The 19,489-nt window shown below is 47.5% G+C and overlaps 2 protein-coding genes across 5 annotated transcripts; one reads left to right on the forward strand and one right to left on the reverse strand.

The window, feature by feature from the left end:
• The first annotated feature begins 18 nt into the window (after window positions 1-18).
• PICK1 (protein interacting with PRKCA 1) lies at window positions 19-9,985 on the forward strand. Of its 2 annotated transcripts, XM_064655069.1 has the most exons (13): window positions 19-95; window positions 878-969; window positions 1,715-1,826; window positions 2,317-2,445; window positions 2,569-2,635; window positions 3,906-3,995; window positions 4,426-4,479; window positions 4,579-4,641; window positions 4,988-5,121; window positions 5,866-5,958; window positions 6,939-6,989; window positions 8,284-8,428; window positions 8,682-9,985. In XM_064655069.1, exons 2-13 carry the CDS (start codon window positions 929-931, stop codon window positions 8,921-8,923), a joined length of 1,221 nt encoding a protein of 406 aa, XP_064511139.1. In that variant the 5' UTR covers window positions 19-95; window positions 878-928; the 3' UTR covers window positions 8,924-9,985. The 2 variants fall into 2 exon arrangements, with proteins under 2 accessions (XP_064511139.1, XP_064511138.1); XM_064655068.1 differs by lacking the exon at window positions 19-95 and having other exon boundaries at window positions 109-969.
• Window positions 9,986-12,136: 2,151 nt separating this feature from the next.
• On the reverse strand, window positions 12,137-19,486 carry SLC16A8 (solute carrier family 16 member 8). Of its 3 annotated transcripts, XM_064655074.1 has the most exons (6): window positions 19,360-19,407; window positions 18,852-18,906; window positions 17,154-17,461; window positions 16,509-16,652; window positions 15,097-15,960; window positions 12,137-12,910 (listed from the first exon to the last, which is right to left on the reverse strand). In XM_064655074.1, exons 3-6 carry the CDS (start codon window positions 17,380-17,382, stop codon window positions 12,516-12,518), a joined length of 1,632 nt encoding a protein of 543 aa, XP_064511144.1. In that variant the 5' UTR covers window positions 17,383-17,461; window positions 18,852-18,906; window positions 19,360-19,407; the 3' UTR covers window positions 12,137-12,515. The 3 variants fall into 3 exon arrangements, with proteins under 3 accessions (XP_064511144.1, XP_064511143.1, XP_064511145.1); XM_064655073.1 differs by lacking the exon at window positions 18,852-18,906 and having other exon boundaries at window positions 19,360-19,486; XM_064655075.1 differs by lacking the exon at window positions 18,852-18,906 and having other exon boundaries at window positions 17,154-17,452; window positions 19,360-19,458.
• Between the last annotated feature and the right edge of the window lie 3 nt (window positions 19,487-19,489).

Raw genomic sequence — 19,489 nt, forward strand, 5'->3', positions numbered from 1 at the left:
GCGCGCGCGCAGAGGGCGGGGCTCCGTCGCGCGGTTCGCGCGGCCCCGGCGGTGACGTGTCGGCGGGGTCTGACGGCGCCGCGCGGCCGCTTCCGGTGAGCTCTGGCCCCTCAGCGACGCCCCCCGCGTGCCCCGGGACGGTCCCTGTGGGGCGAGCGGGGGTCCTGCGACCCCCCTTTCCCCGGCCGGGCCAGTGCCCCGGGCCCCTCCCCTGCCCCGGGTCCGTGCGCTGCGGCCGCCGGGAAGGATGCGGCACGGAGGGCTGCCGGTGAAGCCCTGGCCCTTTGGGGTCGGATGTGGTGCAATGAGGAGGCCACAAGCAAAGGCTGTCTGCTAATTGCTGCCCGAATATAAATGGGAAACGAAACGGTGTTTGTGCACGGGAAAAATAATGTGGCTTTTCTGTGAAAAGCTTAGCGCGGCCTCCCGTTACAGGAGGTGAACGTCAAAAAGTGACGTGACTGACTGCGAAGTCAGGAACCACATGGAGATGTGTGATGGATATAGGGGATAGAACTGTAAATGTCTTTAGCAGCCGTGGTGCAGGTCGAACGTGGGAAGAAGCAGCTTCCAGAAAGGACCACCTTTTGTTCTGTGCTTTGGAAATACTGCATGTGTGTCAGGGTTTTTTTTAAACATACGGGGTTTGAAACATACAGCATTTAAACTCGAGGACTTTCTCCTGTCTTATGCAGAGCAGAGAACCAGAGACATTTGACATGTTTGTCATCTTTGATATAAGAGCAGAGACCACAATGTGGCATTCAGAAAAAAAAAACCAAAGAGAAGGAGGTCGGTAAGGGTGACAGGTTGGTTCCCTGCAGTTTTCTATTGAGAGCACTCATTTATTGGGGTTTATTCTGTTCTTTCTTCCCAGGGAATTTGAAATAAGCAGCATCAGACAAACAGGTTCCACTTAACCAAAACAATGTTTGCAGATTTGGACTATGATATTGAGGAAGATAAGCTGTGAGTATTTCACTTGTCTTTTTGTGTTTTTTCTAACAATAGAAATAGTCTTTGCAGCCAAGACCTAACAAGAGTTGATGAATCTACCTGCTCCTGTCACTGTGTGCTGCACGTCATACTTGCTGTTCAGTCCCGATTTCTTGCTCTGTCTGGAGATTGGGGATGAGGCATCGCTGTGCTGGTGAGCAAAGGAGAAAGTTTGTGTTGCTCTGCAATGGCTACCTTGCATTTCTGATTGCAAAGCAGTGCTGACAGGTCTTCTGTAAATTACTGGCCTTAGCCAGATTGAAAAACACTTACAATAGAGGAAAGATAACAAGAGGCAAGAATAAGTGGAAACTCCAGAGTCCTTTGGTCTGTAAGGAGGAGAACACTGTCATTTCCTAAGTAAGTAAAAGGTTTGATGAGATTAGCAATTAATTTAGCATCGAGCACTTGATTTGCATCTCATTTATGCTGTGCAAGTTTTCATCTCACTCCAGCACTAAATGATAGTGTTTCCTCAGTGCCTAGCAATAGATGAGTGTGTCTCTCCCACATCTAATCCTTGCATGAGGTCCCAAAAAAGATAGCGCAGAAGGTGCTCCTGCTGGTCAATGCTGATAGACTCTGTGGCAGAGATGAAGAGATGAATTCAAATGTGCAGTGCCCGTTATGTTTTTGGTTTGTATCAACTCAGATACAGGAGTTATTTCATACACAGGCAGCCCTGCCTATGTGTTCATTTATTCCTTTTTCTTTCTAGGGGCATCCCCACTGTACCTGGGACAGTGACCCTGAAGAAGGACTCTCAGAACCTGATTGGGATCAGCATTGGGGGAGGAGCACAGTACTGCCCCTGTCTCTATATTGTTCAGGTGGGCACTTGGGGAGGAGGAATAAACCATCTTTGTTGGCCTGAGAGATGGGAAGCATGGAGAAACCTATGCCGTATGTTTTTATCAAAGTGGGAGATGACATCTCACTTTACAGTGAATAAGATTTCCTTATCCTAGTACCTAATAGTACCTAATAGGTGTGGAAGAATTAAATTAAGACTTCTGGAGTTATCCTGCTCTTTGGAGAGCACGTTAGAATTCACAGAGGAACAGTGTGACATTCTCAACATAGGAAATCATACACTTGAGGAGGTATAAGCTGGAGGCGAGAACTTCCTGAGAGAACAAGATGATCAGCCCACCTCTTAGCTTGGGAAGGGGGAAAACTGTGGCTTCACCATGAACAAAGTACAACTAAGTTAAATAGGAGGAATGTAATTGTTCGGGCTTCGTTCTTTATCCCTGCGTTCACCTTTCTCTTCCTCCTCATTCCAGACTCTGTTTTCATCCTCTTTCTCCTCTCTGCTAGGTGTTTGATAACACTCCAGCAGCCTTAGATGGCACCGTAGCAGCTGGCGATGAAATCACAGGAGTGAATGGGAAGTCTGTCAAAGGGAAGACCAAGGTGGAGGTGGCCAAGATGATACAGATGGTAAAGGTGAGAGGTAGGAGGGGGCCACTGGAGCTTCTGGGTTGTAGTTGACAGTTTATTGTCCTTGGGTTAAGGAAGCCACCGCTACTTGCTTCCAGCACAGCAGTTTTGGATTTGCTCTTTCTACAGGGAGAAGTGACTATACACTACAACAAGCTTCAGGCTGACCCAAAGCAGGGCAAGTCTTTGGATATTGGTAAGACTGGTTCCTCTCACTCTACAGTGTTAAAATGATGGGGAGGGATGAAAAATTGGTCCCAGCTAAAACAAAAGTTTTCGTGTGTCCTTTCTTGCTCTTGACTCAGTTGTTTTCAAATGGATACTGTCAAAGAGAATCACAGGCTTAAAAAAATCCATTCCTAACTTCTTGAGATAGTCTTGAAAGTTAAGTAGAGGCTTGACTGTTGTTGTGGGAGGCTTGTTTTTCTGTGCTGTGTTTAGCATGGATGATGAATCTCAACTGCATAATTTGATTAATTTATTTTTAATACATGTGAGCTGTGCTGATTTATTGAGATTTTTAACTGTACACAGCAATGTGTCAATCGAAAAACACTGGTGGCAATTTCTCAGCTTGGAGAACAGTGATGAAATACCTATCTACACTGGGTTTTGTACAAACATAGATTTTGTGGGGGGGGGGGGAGCCTTTATTGATAAAACAAACTGTTTGTTTTGAACTAAGCCTACACAGCTGTCTCTCACGTCTCAAAAAAATCCATCTCTTTTGTTTGTTCTCATTTCTTTTCATGGTGATTATGGTGCTAATGAATTGACAGGGATTCAGGAAAATCCTGAGTAGTGAGATGGACTTCTGAGGAAACAGAAGTGTGGCGAGAATATGGAATTTTCCAGAGATGCTGAACACTGTGGCTTAAGTTGAGTTCTTGGGATCTGCAGGCACCGCAAGTTTGCCTCTAAATAAATGTGGCTGAGTCATCTGATGCCAAAGAGGGCATAACTGTCCCTAGTAATTTGCAGGGTATGATTTGCACCATTACATCAAGAGGTGATGAAAAGGTTTAACTAGGGTTCAAAAGATAAAATAAGGAAAGGGGCAACACTGAGCATGAAATCTTGTTTATTTTGCTTTCAGCCTCGTCTCCTCATTTCAGTTTGAGTAATACGGTGGGTAGCACAAGCAAAGTTTACTTCCAAATATCACGTTAGGTTGCTGATAGCAAAGTGATTGATTGGAATAGTCTTCCAAAAGAATTGCTGCAGCTCTGCTGATTGAGGTATACAGGATGTGAGAGCAGAACAAATAGGCAGGTTAGAAGATGTGTCATGCATGGCTGGACCAGAACATCCTGTTTCTATGGTATTCTCTTTCTGCTTGCCACCTCAGTACTGGGTTAAGTGCAGTTTTATCCAGTGCCTGGGAAACCAGTGAAGTGTGCTAGTGAGCTTTTCATGCCTGTAGAAATGACCCTGATCCTGGTTTGCAACTCTTTTTTGGCCTTTAGTATTGAAGAAGGTAAAGCATCGACTGGTGGAGAACATGAGCTCAGGCACAGCGGATGCCCTGGGGTTAAGCCGAGCCATACTTTGCAATGGTAAGTGTTGTCTAGGAGGACATTTCCTTAATGGAATGCTCACCCACAGATGTTTACCTGCTTTCTATTGTAACTTGCATGGTCCACATTATTCCTTATAATTCTTGCATTCTGCTCTGCCTCACTGTTGTGATTGCCTCTGCCCTTCCTGAGCGATATAACCTGTCACTGAGGCAATTTAAATGTTAGCTGAGGTCAAATTAATTTAAAGCAGGGACCCATTAGTGAATGCCAATAGGTGATGACCCCACACTATAAAATAAATTTGCAGATATTTTAAAAGCTTCCCCTGCTGTTGTACTACAGGACAGGCATTAAGGGGTGAGGGAAATTTGAACCATATGTGTTAAACTGATGTTTTTCCACTCAATCAGGTCTTAACTGTGTCCTGAATTGGATTGCTGTAATTCTGTATTCTGTTTCTATTCAGATGGGCTAGTGAAGAGATTAGAGGAGCTGGAGAGGACTGCAGAGTTATACAAAGGTAAATTGCATCTTCTGTCAGACACCAGATGGGAGAGAAGGATGCCTCCGTTATGTTTCAGTGAAGTGACTTAAATGTTTTTTCTGGTTTCCTTCACAGGCTTGACAGAGCACACCAAGAGTCTTCTCAGGGCTTTCTTTGAGCTGTCTCAGACACATAGAGGTAAAGAATCTTGAGCGAAGGGAGCACAAATCTCCGACCTCCAGTTTTGGGAGTTTTAGTCAGTACTTAGATGCATGATTCCCACACTCAGAAAAAACAAAGAGTTGCAGAAATGAACTGGGAAGGGCCACTCACCTGCATTAGCAGTCATGGTGCTAACACAGACCCTGTCTTTCACATGAGACATTGAAAAAATGCCCTGCCAACCTCTGGTCTTTAGGGAATATGTAGCATCATTCCCCAACTAATTGTAAGGTTATGGGAGGGAGTTGTAGTATTGGAGGCAAGATTTTTCTCCAGAGCTGACCTCTTCTTTTATCTGTCTGTATTTATTCTGCTCATTCAGCATTTGGAGATGTTTTCTCTGTCATTGGTGTAAGGGAGCCACAACCAGCTGCCAGTGAAGCCTTTGTGAAATTTGCTGATGCCCATCGCAACATTGAGAAGTTTGGGATTCACCTTCTGAAAACAATTAAGCCGGTAAAGAATTTAACCATGGGAGTAAAGGGTCAGGAGAAGAGGGGAATCTAGAAAGGCAGAAGCCTGTCTTTGAAGGTGTGGTCTGAAAGCTTATTCATTGTGGGAAGAACAGTCCTTGTCTGCTTTCCTTCAGGGAACTCTTTATAATGAAAAGAGTGTGAGAGGTAACATAGTGAGCGTGTCAATCTTGTCCCTGTGACTTTTGCATATGAATATATTCCTCTCCATTTGAGAATGAGGGGGTAGTTTGATCAGTGTAGTACCTGATATTGGTACCCATAATTTAAAGATGTCACTCAAAGAGTTTAGATAAGCTATCCAGGAACAAGTTAAGGATTTCAGTCAATATGTTTGAGAGTCTCCAGGGGATCTATCCACTTAGTTTAGCAAATTTGGGCACCACTTTCAGTTCCATGTTGGGTGGACAGTGTTGGGTAGTGAGACTTTGAGTCCAGCAGAGCTGTTTTCAGGACCAGCTGAAAATGAAACAAGACAAGTCAAAAGCAGATTAATTCAGACTAGAAGTGAGTAATGCATTTCTAACGCTTGAACCACTTGCCAGTGACAGTTATGGAAGCTGTAATCATGGCAATTCTGAGTCACGATCAAACATTTTCTTTCAAATATGCTGTAGTTCAAAAAAGAGTTAATTTGAGGCAGTCTCATGACCTGCTCTGGGTAGAAGGTTACTTGATGAATTGTAGTCATACTTTTATATTCAGCAACAGGGTGTTTCCCTTGCAGATGCTTACTGACTTGAATACGTATCTGAATAAAGCCATTCCTGACACAAGGCTGACTATCAAAAAATACCTGGATGTCAAGTTTGAATATCTGGTGAGCTGCTTGCTTTTGGATTTTCTTAAGTACTGGTTGAAATTAAGTTTCATAGAATCATCCTGAAAGTCACATATAGCCTATACAATCACATATCCGTCCTTCCACAGTCCATGAGAGAATGCATTATTTTTTCCAGTTCTTTGTTTACTGCCAGATTACTCAGATTCAGACACTTGCTTTTAACCTAATACTTCTCACTGGTAAAAAAGATCTCCCAGAACTCAGATGATTTATTTTCTAAATGAAATAATTTCCTGATTTATTTGTAAAGAGTTCCTATGCAACTTATGTTCTTGAACTCCTCTAAATAGATCTACAGTCCATAGTTTTCTGGTAATTTTGGATAGTCTTCTTTAGCCAAAGTAGATGACTGTCAAGCCATATTTGCTTTCATTTAGACCATGCCTTTTTTTTTCCTTTCTTCATTCCACTCCCCCCTTGTTTTTTACACCCACAAAGGGTAAGGTTGCTAAGTGCACCTGTTCTATAACTTAAAGAATTTATTTCCTTTTACTTGTTGAGAGAAATATTTGGAGCTGCGGCCCTAAGGCAAGAGAATATGGCAGCATCTCTTCCTACCTCAGTCCTTCCTGCAATTAATCTTTTTTCCCCCTCTTTATTTATTCCTGTTTCATACTTTTGTTGTACTGTGTTTTCCCAGATAGCAGATGAACACAGGATTTTTCTTTTACTAGATTATACTTACATAAAGTATTTGCCTCTGTAATAAAAATACTAAGCACCTTCTCTCTCCCCCACTGTTCTCTCTCCCCATCTTTCTCTAAATAGATTTTCTTTCCACCTTGGATGTTTAATATACTCTGATCCCACTGTGCTTTCCTCAGTGGCTCTAGCATTGAATGATACTCTTGAAACGATACAACCCTATGGGTATGGGTGATGATGAAATTGCCTCTGATTTTTAATATTTCCTTCTTGTTTTGCTTTTTTTTGGAATTATTTTAAATTCTGCAAAGTCTTACTGCCTGAAAGTCAAAGAGATGGATGATGAAGAGTACAGCTGCATTGTGAGTACCAGTAAAATTGCAAAAGCACTCCTGTGCCTGTCAGCACCCAAACTAGTTAATGTATCCTAAGAATTACACACATTTGTTCATAATATACTAGAAACTGGGGATCCTTAAATGCTACCTGGGAAGCACTGCCAAAAACTGCCATGAGTTCACAGTGCTGTGGAATAGTAGAAGGAACAGACATCTTTGTAGCTTGTTCTCTCAGTGGCTGCCTCTCTGAGTGTTTAAGTATGATTAGGTTATGTAAGGAGGATTAAGGTGTTATCTTCACAGATTCCATTTGTGTGTAGTGTACAGCTTATCATTAATTCTGGGCTTGTTTCTGAGAAATGGAGGTTTAGCTTCTCTGCAGCAAAACTCATGTGAAACTGCATTTGTAAGTGAGGAAAATTGATTAAAGGATCTCTCTCTTAACAATAGGGTTTTTATAGCTTAGGGTTTTATGACTTTAATCCTTGACAGCTCTGTTTAAGATACCTACAGGTGTACCATACATCCCAGTTTCCCTGCATAAAAGTAAGATCTTTTTTTATCCTAGGTATGGATCTCAGAGCAGGCATTAGGTTTTTTTGGAATGCCTGGTTACAAAGTGCCAGGAAGGAATAAAACTTTCCTAACACAATCTTTCATTGTATCTTTTCTTCTAAATAGGAAGGAAAGAATATCAGTCTTGCCCAGCAGAGTAACATTTCTGGGTTTTGGCAGATGCAGTGTGCATTAGCGAACCATAGTGCGTAACATGGGTTTTTACATATGTTATATTTCCAGGTGCAGGGGCAGAATGCTGTTCTGCTGACAGACCTAACCCCTTTTTCTCAAGAGGGTTTTGTGGGACAACATTTAGGTCCCATCCTATATGGTTTCCAGCATTGTGTCTGGATGGTTGTAGATACCACGGGGTTTCCTGTGCAGTCCACATAGGGCAAAGCTTGCAGAGGAGGGCACAATTTTTTGCGTGATTGATATAAACGTGTTTGTTCATAATGCCTGTCTTAATAGTCCAGATAAGCCATGCCACTTCTCCATGGGTTGAAAGGTACCTGTCGTTGCTTAGTAGTGGTGCTTTTCTTTACTGTGGTTGATGTGTATTTGGCCTTCAGAATGACCTAATTGAGTGCCAGTCGTGGATGTGGCTCAGTGTTCCTCATGTTTCCTGCTTCCTGACTGCAGTTCCCATGAGCCTGAGAGTTCTGTAATAACCCAAGGTCATTGTGAGTTCACACTTGTAGGCAAACTGTGTATAAGCACTGTTGTGGGAGTCTCTAAAATGGTGCTGTGTTTTTGGCAGGCTCTGGGTGAACCCCTCTACCGGGTCAGCACTGGGAACTACGAGTACCGCCTTATCCTGCGTTGCCGTCAGGAGGCTCGCACGCGCTTTGCCAAGATGAGGAAGGACGTGCTGGAGAAAATAGAGCTCCTGGACCAGAAACACGGTGAGTCTGGAACCTGAAGGGGTCAGGCAGACACAGCTTTGGCCTTCATGCTCCTCCTTCCTCTCGGCTCAGAAGTCTTTGCCGAAGAACCGTTTTGTGGCTGTGCCCAGACATCCACCCTCGGGGGTCAAAAGGGATTAGTGCGTAGGAGACTGTATCTAATGCTGGCAAGGGAGGCTTGATCACAGCCTTCACACTGTTTGGGAAGAGGGTTTTCACATGATTTTTTTTTCCTAACATGTCTCCATTACAGTGCAGGACATCGTGTTCCAGCTCCAGCGTTTCGTCTCCACGATGTCCAAGTACTACGACGACTGCTATGCCGTGCTCCGAGATGCAGATGTCTTTCCCATTGAGGTGGACCTTGCCCGCACAACTCTCAACTATGGGCAAAAGGACACATACACAGACGGGGCAGAAGAAGAAGGAGAAAGTGAGAGAGAGGGTAGCGGGAAGGAGGATGCAAATGGAGAAAAGCTCATTGATGATGCCTGAGTGTGCCGGCATGGCCAGAGGAAAGACTTTGCAGACTGTTATGAAAACATGTATTTCATGTGGCGATTCATCCTCTGTGATTTCAATGTATGTCCAGCCTGGGATTCCTCCTCTGCTTTGGGTGAGGGTAGCTGGTTGGATTGGAACCAACCTCTGCTTTCCTCACTTTTCCTTTGCTTGTTTGCCTGGATATTCTTTTTTGCCCCCAGAGACTTCTACTACCCAACTTGGGTACCGAGGTGTGGGGAGGAAAACTCCCTACCACACTGCCATGTGACTCTGGGCAGACAGGACTCTGCTGAGCACGTGGGAAGCACCGCTCCCCTCTGGCACATGGAAGCCAGCTAATGATTTGGAGCTCTGTCCTCCCCTTGTGCTCTGGGAAGTGTTAGCATCAGCCATTGTTTTATTCACCCCACCACTCGCTGTCTCTAAGCTCCTTCTATGGAGCCACCTTAGAACTGTGATGGAAATATCCCATCCTTAAACTACAGAGGAGAGATGGGAAGCCTTGAGGAGAGAGGAAGACATGCACTTTAGGCAGAGGCTTTGAGATTTTTTTAGTGCAAAGCATTACTAGCATGCCACCCCATGCTCTCCTCTCTGCACAACCATTTTGTGCTGCCTTTGGACCAGCCATCAACAGTAGCTAACATCCCATTCCCCAGCACAAGGGAAGAAGGAAAAGGAAACCTGAGGTAGGTGAGGCTGCTTGTTTCCTTTTCTCTTCCCCTCCCTCCATCCCTGTGGGCCAACCCCAGATGCAGATGGCACTTTCTCTGTTAGTGGGCAGCACAACTGCCAGGAGTGGTGTGCTTCTCGGGGCAAGGGTTTTGACTTCTCTGTCATTACATTCTAGTGGTCATGAGAGAAGTTATTTAAGGGCATTAATTTATGATCGAGATGGTTTGGTTTGGTTTTTCTCTTTGATTTGTTATTGGAGCTTCTTCATCTCAGCGGGTATCTGCAAGAAAGCCATCCATGGTCAAGCTGCTCTAAAAAATGTAGATGGACTCCGGTGTACTGACTGTTGTCTCTAATAAAGAAAAATGTGACATTCCATTTCCTGTCCTTCATGGGTATATGTTGGGAAGATGGGTGTCATGTGCTGGCCATTTTTTTTCTTGCTCATAGTGGTGCATAATCCCTATACCAAGCTGTGGTGGTCACTACAGCACAAGTTTCCCGAGGAAGAGGCTTATAAAAACTGTAGCAAGGGCAGTCTTCCATGTAACACCAGCTTCTCTGCATCTTGGCTTCCCAGGGGAACACCAGCCTTTTAAAGCCACCAGTTGCCTCAGTCCTGCCAAGGTGCCATCCTTGCACCCCTCAGGGCCAGCTTTTCCACACAGCTCAGCTGTTGCATCACAAGCTTCAGCTGATGCTTAAGTCCCTGATCCTCTTTCAGAGCTGGCTGATGTGCCAAAACATGGAGCAGTTGAGAGGAACAGGCTTCAGCAGAGCCTGTCTAAAAGCCAGCAAGGCAAAGTGGAAGGCAGCATAGCCAGGATTTTAGGAAGAGTTCTGGGAATCTTGCAGCACCATCTGTAGTGGGATCTGATACCCTAAGGGCTTCTATGTGCTTTTGAGAGAAGATTTAAGAGCAGGAGGCTTAGTGGGAAATGTTGACTGGTGACAAGGAAACAGAGGGGACCTTGTTCTAGCAACCTGCCTTGCTGACAAGGGCAGTTGTTTTCATGCTGTGGACCTTGGACCTCTGGGAAGTTGTGAGCTCCTTCTTGGAGGAGGCACTAGTGAATAAGGGAAATGCAGCCTGGGGGACAGGGGTTCGGGATGGCTGGGGAAAGAGCTGCAGAGCACCTTGGTGGAACAGAAGCGTGGATCTTACCTTGTGGGGAGGGAGAACAAGCTTGCAAAGCAGTGAATGAAGGCCTACAGGACCCCATCACTCTTGCTGCTGCTCTCATTCTCATAGGGCTTTGCATCTGGGGTTTATCATGGTACTTACTCTGATTTGCAATATTTCTAAGTGAGTTTGAATAGGATAAAGCCCAAAGTCACCACTATGACTGGCTCAAAATCAGATCTAACAGTAGTGTTACCCAAGGTGGGGCAGGGTACAGCCCCATGGGGTTTACCTTCTCCCCTCCAATTTCCAGTTCTTCTGTCTCTTAAACTGACATTCTTCAACAGCTTTATTTTGCTCATCATTTACTGCTCTTTCCTTGGGAGCATCTATAATGAAACCCTTTCCTTCGTGCTCCTGCTGTGTTTAAATGGCTTTATGGGTCCTGCAGGTTTGGCCAATTACCAATTAATTTGCAGTCAGTCTGGTGTGGAATGAAACACCTCTTCTGATGGCCCCATGAGCTGCCTTCCCTGTAGCCCTCTGCTTAGTTTTTGATCCCTCGTTATGGTCACAGGTTCTCCCCAGGGTCTCTGAGGTGAAGCAGTTCAGGAAACCGGAAGAAAGAGCTTTGGTCAGGGGTGTTTATAAAAGATCGAGTCCTTAAAGCAGATTAGAAGTGGTTTAAGCATGCCAGGGAAGGTTGTCCTCTCTGAATCCACCACTGCAGTGGGGGGTGAGAGGGTCATGCCTTCCTTACCACGTGCTCCAACACTCTCTTTAGTGGCACCCAGGGGCTGAGGCTTGTCCTCCTGCTTTACCTTTGATTCCTTTATGTAAGGGGGTTTTCTCTATTTAAAAGGAAAACACAGGCACATCTGGTGCCATTCCTACTCAGTGGATAATCACTTGGGACACCGTTATTTACCTGCCCTGAAACCCCCACCCCCAGAGGGGCCAAGTTGTTCCCTTCACACGTCAGTAGGACTCACTTGAGCCTAGATAAAGCTGGCTTGGTGCTATTCCTGTCAGCAAGGCTCTGTATTGTGGCTGCACACCTAATGGCATTAGCTTTTCTTAGATGTCTTTTCCTTACACCTCAGCAGCAGCCTCTAGCACAGCACTTCACTGCTTGGAAAAGCAGTATCATGTGTCACTGCCCCAACTTTACCATCCACAAAAGGTGCACCAGAGGTCGGAGCTGGTGGCCCCCGATTTGGCAGCACCCAAGGGAGATACTGCAGAGAACGTGGTGTCTACCCCCGTGCTGGCAGCAGCTGGAGGTGGCCCAGGTAATAGCTGTGAATTACACCACCTCCTAAACCCACTGCCAGTGAGACTGATGCTATCCCAACGATTGGAAACGGGGTGAAGGAAACACTGACACCAGAACAAAGCATACCAGATCTGATTACAAAGAGTCTCTAATTGTTTGTGTTCAGTATTGTGACAATGCAGAAGGAAAAGGAGAGTCCTTGGCAGCCTCTTCAGAAGACTTTCTCCAGGGCTGGTTTGAAAGTGAGGAAAGATTATTTTTTTTTTCTTTTTGGTGTTTGGGCTGCTTTGAGCCTGTGTTGTACCAGCATGAGTGCAGGATGCAAGTAGATGTATCACTGGGTAGGTGTGTGGACGTATGTACTTAAGGACCAGCTATTATACCTCTCCCTCTTACTTCTTACATCTGCCTTTGTCCCAGCTTTCTCCTCCCCATATTCCACCTACCCTCCCATGCTGAGGTGCATGCAAACAAGGCCAGTTTTACACATCTCTGTTCCCCTGCCCTGGCTAGAAACTGTCCCTCTCCACCGTCTGGTCAGCATTGCAGCCGTCTCGTGCCAACACCTCCCTGTCCCCCGCAGGACACCCGCCTCCCTCCCCACTCTGCTCCTCTGCCACATGGTTGGCCTCCTCGTTGGCTGCCACCACGGTGTTGTCAGTGCTGTGGGCTGGCTGGTGGTTGTCACTGCTGTGCTCCTCGGCTTCCTGCACATCGGACTCTGCTTCCTCGGTGTCACTCCCACCTCCCGCAGAGGGGTTGTTCTCTGGGGGAGGCTCCTTCTTCTTCCCTCGATTCAGGCAGCAGTAGCTGGCGACAGCCAGGAAGAGAGCAGAGAGCACCACCTCTGAGCCTGCCAGGTAGAAGATCACCTCATAGTTCTTGAGAGCATCGACCAGGCGGCCTGGTGGTTGGAGAGAAAATGAGAGGGTCAGCTTCAGCCCACACACTTCTGCACAGACAGCCCAGCACAGGTGGGCAGCACCTGCATTTGGCTGAGGACCCATTCCTCAATGGAAGAGCAAGAAGCCTGAATGTCTAAAAATCACCCTGGGCAAGAGCCGCACTGTACCACCAGGGAAAGTTCCATGAGAGTGCAGGGATGGTGTTTTCCCATGTTTGAAGAAGCTTAATTAATTGTGACACACTGATGTTATGGTCTCACACCATGGTGTGCCACCTTCTTCTTGCCAAGGTGAGCAAAGCCTCTCATGACTTGGCTGGTCAAGTCTCAGAAAAGAAAATTTGGAAGGCATTGCTATTTCTTAAGCTATTACATCTGGAAAACATTCTGAAGGAAAGAAGAAACTTCTCTTGGGCAGAGAAATCCCTTTGATTGGCCCACACCTGATGATTTCTCTGCCAAAGAAATGTTCTCAGTGTATCTTTTGAATGCACTGGGGCTGGCAACGGAGGGAGGGTTCCCAGTCTTTGGTGCTGGGGAGCCTCAGCAGCTGCCCTACTGCAGTCAGGATGTGGCCATGGGACTGCAGACTTCACCCCAGTCCTGCGTGCTCCTGACTGTGCATGTGATCCCCAGTCCCTGCTGCACTACAGTGCATGACCTGAAACCAGCCCCAGGACATGCTGAGGTGCCTCCTGGAGCAGTCATGGGAGGCATGTGGCGAATCCTCCCCCCAGGTGAATGTGCCCCTCTTCACTCAAGCCAGATGTCGAGTGAGGAGCCTGCATGCACAAGGGGGCGTGTGTGTGTGTGTGTGTGTGTGTGTGTGTGCAGCTTATCCTGTGCCAAACTCCCTCAGCCCCACCGGGAAGCAGCTCAGGAGGATTACACCAAACAAAGCCACCTTGTTCAACCCCCTTCTCCCAGCCGAGCACTGTTCCCCCTGAGTCCTGCTCCCCTCAAGTCCAAGCCATCAGGTTTGTCAGCACAGTCGGGCTTCCTGCACCAGGAGGGTGCTGCAGAAGCAAGGAAGGTGGGAACCACGACCTGGCTGCTCCCAACACCATTCTTCAGTGACCCTGCACAGTCTGCATCCCAGTGTGTGTGTGTACAGTACCAAGGCACAGCTGAACTGAGGCAGGAGGGCTGAGGGATGTCCCCTGTCACCACTCACTGGTGTGCCTTGCTCCTTTGAGCAAGGCACTGTTAAATCCTCCTCTCCCCCTATGATCTCTCTACAGATGACTCCAAGACACTTATTTCTAGACCCTCCCTGGCCTGGGACTGCCAACTGCCCCATGGCTTATAAGGTAAGACATGAATTATTATTAGCATTAAGAGGGTCTTCTCTTGGCCACCAATTTTACCTGAGAGCTGAGTGGAGTTACTGAGGGCAGGTTTTGCTCATAACTGGTGATATGTGCTGGGATATAGACCTTTCACACTGAGGTCTTCATTGATGGGCTTTAGCCCATGTGTAACAGCTGAAGGAAGGGAGTGTGGGAAGCAATGGAGTAGTTCCTGCCTAGGGATTTGCCCATGGTCTTGTCCCTGACTCTTCCCCACAAATCACATATGCAGGAAACTGCACTTCATTTGGAAATAAGCCTTTGGCATGATTTGGCTTTCTTAGACCTAATCAGACACTTAACATTAACCTATACCAACCTTTTGGGTGAAGGGTCTCTCCATTCAACAGTTTATGGGCAGTTTGTGGGGCACAGACCTTACCAGGAACTGTGACCTAGACTAGACAGGCTGAAAAGCTGTGGGTGTTTAATCCTCTTAAAAAAAAGTAACAGCAAATGCCTCAGGGGGCTGTACAAACTGTTTTGACTTGATTGACACCAAAACACCTGTGTCGTGGGATTGGGGCCATCACAAATTGACACTGCTATTTACAGTACCAACTAAAAGGCTGTAGACACACAGCGAACTTGAAAGACCCCTGCTTTGTCCTGATGAAGACTCTCAAAGGTTTGCCTGCAGCATGTGCCTGACCCTGTCCATGACGTGATTTTATGCAACATTGACAATGAAGGCAGAGGTCAGCTCTCAGCTTCCAGAGGAAATTTAAAGTTGAGAAATAGGGTCTTTCTTCAAAATAGTGTGTCCATGCCCAATACCTGCAATACTGTGGAATGGCAGCCAGATGAATCACCTTTGTTTTGCAGCAAAAGACCTACCTGCAGAGGGTGGACCGATGAGCACAGCAAAAGCCTCAATAAGTAGGACCAGCCCGATGGCACTGGAGAACTTCTGGGAGCCAACGATGGCCATCAGCACCTCGAACTGCAGTGCCCCCACCATGCCATAAGAGATGCCAAAAAAGACACAGAAGATGACCAGCCCTGTGTAGTTGCTAGCCCTGGCACTGCAGATGTCTGTCAAGCCATTGAAGAGCATAGAGAAGCTGAACAGATACGCCACATGCGGGCGGACCCACTTCAGCCCTGCCACCATGCCACAGGCTGGGCGGGCAAAGATGTCTATGAAACCAATGATGGAGAGCAAGAATGCAGCCTCTGTGTCTGGTACACCTGTGTCCTTGGCGTAGTTGACCAGCAATATGGGGGGCACAAAGAGGCCCAAGACCAGGATGAACTTTGAAATAGTGTAAATGATAAACCCTCGGTTGGAAAAGATACTAAAATCCAGAAGCTTCTTTCCTTTCTTGGGCTTTTTCTTGGCTTTCTTGGCTTTCTTGGTTCCATCGGTGGTGCTGATTCCCTCCTCTGATTTCCCTCCTATGGGCAGCATCTCCTTGGCTTCATATTTGTCCTGAGCTTTCCCCATCTTCCGCTTCATGCCCATATCCAGGGGTCTCATAACTGCCCCACAAGTGCAGCAGTTAAGCAGAAGGCCCCCCATGATAAGGAACCCTCCTCGCCAACCAAACTTCTCCAGCAGCACTTGCCCCAGTGGAGAGAGGGAAGAAAGGAAGACAGGGCTCCCAGCAGCAGCCAGTCCATTGGCAAGAGGCCGACGCTTGTCAAAGTAGGTGCCCAGCATGATCAGTGAGGGCTGGAAGTTCAACGCCATACCCAGACCTACATGAAAGTGAGAACCAGGAGGGAGACAGGGAGTGCAAGAACATGAGTGTGGTTTGCAACAAGCTGAAAACTCCCCTCAGACTGTCCTAGTCTGAAGTGCCATGATGGCATGAATGTGTTCCTCACAAGCCTCTGTGCCTTCGTATTGGTGGGTTGCCCCTTCAGAAGACAGGCCAAACCAGCCTGAAGTGTGTTTGAATCAGGTGACTGTGGCCATGTTTAGGCAGGACCTGTGCCTTACACAGGAGCTTTGCCTCTCTCCCCTTCCACTATATACTGACACCACCCCAGTTACCGTGTTTGCTGAGCACCACTTACATTTCTCCTGTCTCTGTCCCCTCAACCACAGGCCCTGCCTGTTTAGATCCAGCAGATGAATCCCTCACAAGTGCAACATTCAGGACTAGATGCTTCCCCTAGCATGTGCCAATAGGTGAGGGGAGACTTGATGCTAGACATGGCAATGCTAAAGGGAAATACAAAGTGATCTTGGCTCTTCCCCAGGTAAGTCTGTGTTGTCCCCCATCAACTCCTGGGACTCTCACCTGTCAGCACACCAGCTGTCAGATAAAGCTCAATGATATTGGTGGTAAAAGATGCCAGGATCATCCCAGCAGAAGCGAGCAGCCCGCCAATGAGCATCACGGGCCGGCAGCCAAACTGGTTCACCATGATGCTGCATACTGGTCCTAGAAGGAAGAAGAAGAGAAGAGTAAGAGATCAGAAGGAGACAGGACAACTGGGAAACGGCAGGTAGCTCAAGCAGGGCACTTGAGGAAGATGAAACAGTAATGATGGAGATCACTACTTGGCTGCTTAGATATACATCCAAGGGGCCTGGCCAAGGGAGAGAGGCTGTGGTGTGGAGACTTCTGCTTTTCTCTGCCTTCAGACCCCTGTTCCCTGGGAACAAGAGGAGTATGGTGTGATAGGGACAACACTTCAACAGTGGAAGCAAACAACTGTCTAAGAGGCAGGTGGGGTGACCCCTGAGGTCTTCTGGGGCAGAGGAAACAGGGACATGAAATGCAGCACACTTCTAGAAGAGAAGTGATGGGACAATTCTATTCTGCATCTTGGTTCATGACCAGGCCAGTGAGCATGAGAAGGGTCCATGGGGACATGGTCTGAGCCCATGACAGAGTAGGGAAGGCACAAGCTGGGGAGGGGGAGGTGTGTCCAAGCATCACCTGTTCCATAGAGCATGGCCAGCATGATGGAGGAGATCCAGGCTGTGTCACTGTAGCCAACATGGAAATCTTTCATGAGCTCCTTGAAGTAGACACTGACGGCTTTTGGGAAGGCATAGGAGAAGCCGGTGATCACAAAGCAGCCAAAGAGCACAATCCAGCCCCAGCCACCATCCGGGGGCTTCACAGGAGCTGGGAGCTGCCCTTCCTCTGGGTCAGGTCTCCCCATCGTCTAGCCTAGGAAGGGAAAGGCGGGAAGGAAGTAAGTAGGGCAACAGAGAGAGAGAGAGAGAGAAAATCTGCAGGGGCTGAAAGAAAAGAAGAAAAGAGAAAAACAGAGCAGGCAAACATTTACTACGAGGTTTGTCTCCATGCCCACCATCTCCAAGCTCTGAGAGCCTCCCCAGAGGGACTGCATCAGCTCTTTGCACCTTCATCCTGCCAGGCAAGGCAGGATTAATTCTGGGTGCAAGGTCATGCCTCAGCTGGGCAAAGGTGGGAAGCTCCCCCTGAGCCTGGGGCAGCCCACAGCTCCATAACCTCCAGCCAGGTACAGCTGAGCACTGTCACAACTCCCAGCTGAGCCTGGAGAGCTGCATCTGATGTGGCATTAGGATCTGCAGCACCCCCCTTGCTCCATATCCAGCCTTGCCTGCAGGTGGTGTGAGGTGAAGACCAGCAATGCGAACCCTTTTGGTTCCCAAAATCTTCCTTTGAGCCTCTCCCATGCTGGTCTGCTCCAGCTGGGAGCCCTCCTGGACCTGCCCTGCTACAGAAACCTCCAGCAGTGAGGCAAGGAGATCCATTAAGCCCATCGTACTTTCCTCTAGGAGGCCCCGGTGCTCAGCACTCTCCTTTGCCCTCGCTTCCCCGCTGCCAGGGGCCAGATTTTCGAAATAGGTGAAGGGGGAGAGAACGGAAAACCGGTGGTTATTTGCATGCCAGAGAGATTAGGGCTCTGTACCTACACGGAGGGGCCGGAACAAAGCCTAAGTGGGGCGAAGGAGGGAATTAAAGGGGATGTCTTGTGAGTTGCTCTCTGGGCTCTTAAGCTGCCCAGGAATTTCACTCCAGCTGGCTGCTGTGGGTATGTTTTTCATTTCTCCCTTAGGTACCAGGTCTCTGCCATGCCCCTTCCAGCACCATTTGCCTCAGTTTCTTGGTCATTCAGGCTTATTTTCACACCTGTATGGAAAACCATCACTGGACTTTGATTATAGATGCTCCTGAGTAAGATCAAACAAGCATTCTCCATGCATGAGCTGGGCTTTTTGGGTCCATTTTGTCTTCTATCGTCACCATCTTTCTGGCAGTACACTTCCAACATGGGTCCTCCCTCCTCCCCAGCTCCCTTGGCTGAAGGACTATGAGATAGCAGCAATGTCGCCATCCCTTGGCACTGGCAGTCGTGGGAAATGCCAGCAGTCACACATCAACTAGAGACTACTAAGGGGACAAGGACTGTCCCGTGGATGCGACACACGTGGCTAGAACCTGGTACTTTTGGATCTGGGTGCATTTCTCAGGAAGTACCTGGTTTTAGTGTCCTCCAAGCAATGGGGACAACTTGATCTAATTCCCATAGCTGCTGTTGCTCTGCATGTCAAACAAGTGCAAATCGTTTAGACAAAAGTGTGGAGGGCAAAAACTGGGGCAGAGCCACATAAAGGGCCCTTGCTTGGCAAGAGGTGAACCTACCCTATCAGCCACTTTCAGCTGTATCCCTCCTTCCCCTCCGCAGGAGGCCCTTCTCCTGAAAACACAGAGGTGGTTATTCAGTACAGCACCCAGATGCCTGTCACCAAAGTTCCCCAAACTTTCAGGACCCCATCAGCCATAAAAAAATGGAGTAGAATCTGGCTCTGAGCATGGACTGGGGCAACTCTTCTACATAGCCATATCCTTGCAGCTCTCAGGCTGAACAACAGGGGCTGGCACAGGCTACTTCAGTCTCTCCCTCCCATCCCAGATCTCAGAGACTGTGGCAAGGGACAAAGGCATGAACTGAGAACACAGTGCTATAAGGACATTTTTAAGGCAAAGAATAATTACAAGGAAGAAAAGAATAATTATACGCTCTCCAGCTACCCATACTCCCATACCATACCCGTACCTCCAACTCCCCCCTCACACCCTTCCCAGTGTTTTCTGGATCACTGGCACCCTGACAACCAGATTGAACAGTCTCCTCAGCTTCTGCCATTACCTGCCTGCTGTTCGTCTCTCAGCTCCACTTGACTGATAAACTAGATCCGGTTGTACAAAAGGTGACCTGCTGCCAAAGCACACTGATTTCTCAATCACTGCTGGTGCTCCACCACTGCACTATGTGCTGC

Source organism: Pseudopipra pipra, chromosome 5 (assembly GCF_036250125.1).
Source record: "Pseudopipra pipra isolate bDixPip1 chromosome 5, bDixPip1.hap1, whole genome shotgun sequence".
Lineage (NCBI taxonomy): Eukaryota > Metazoa > Chordata > Aves > Passeriformes > Pipridae > Pseudopipra > Pseudopipra pipra.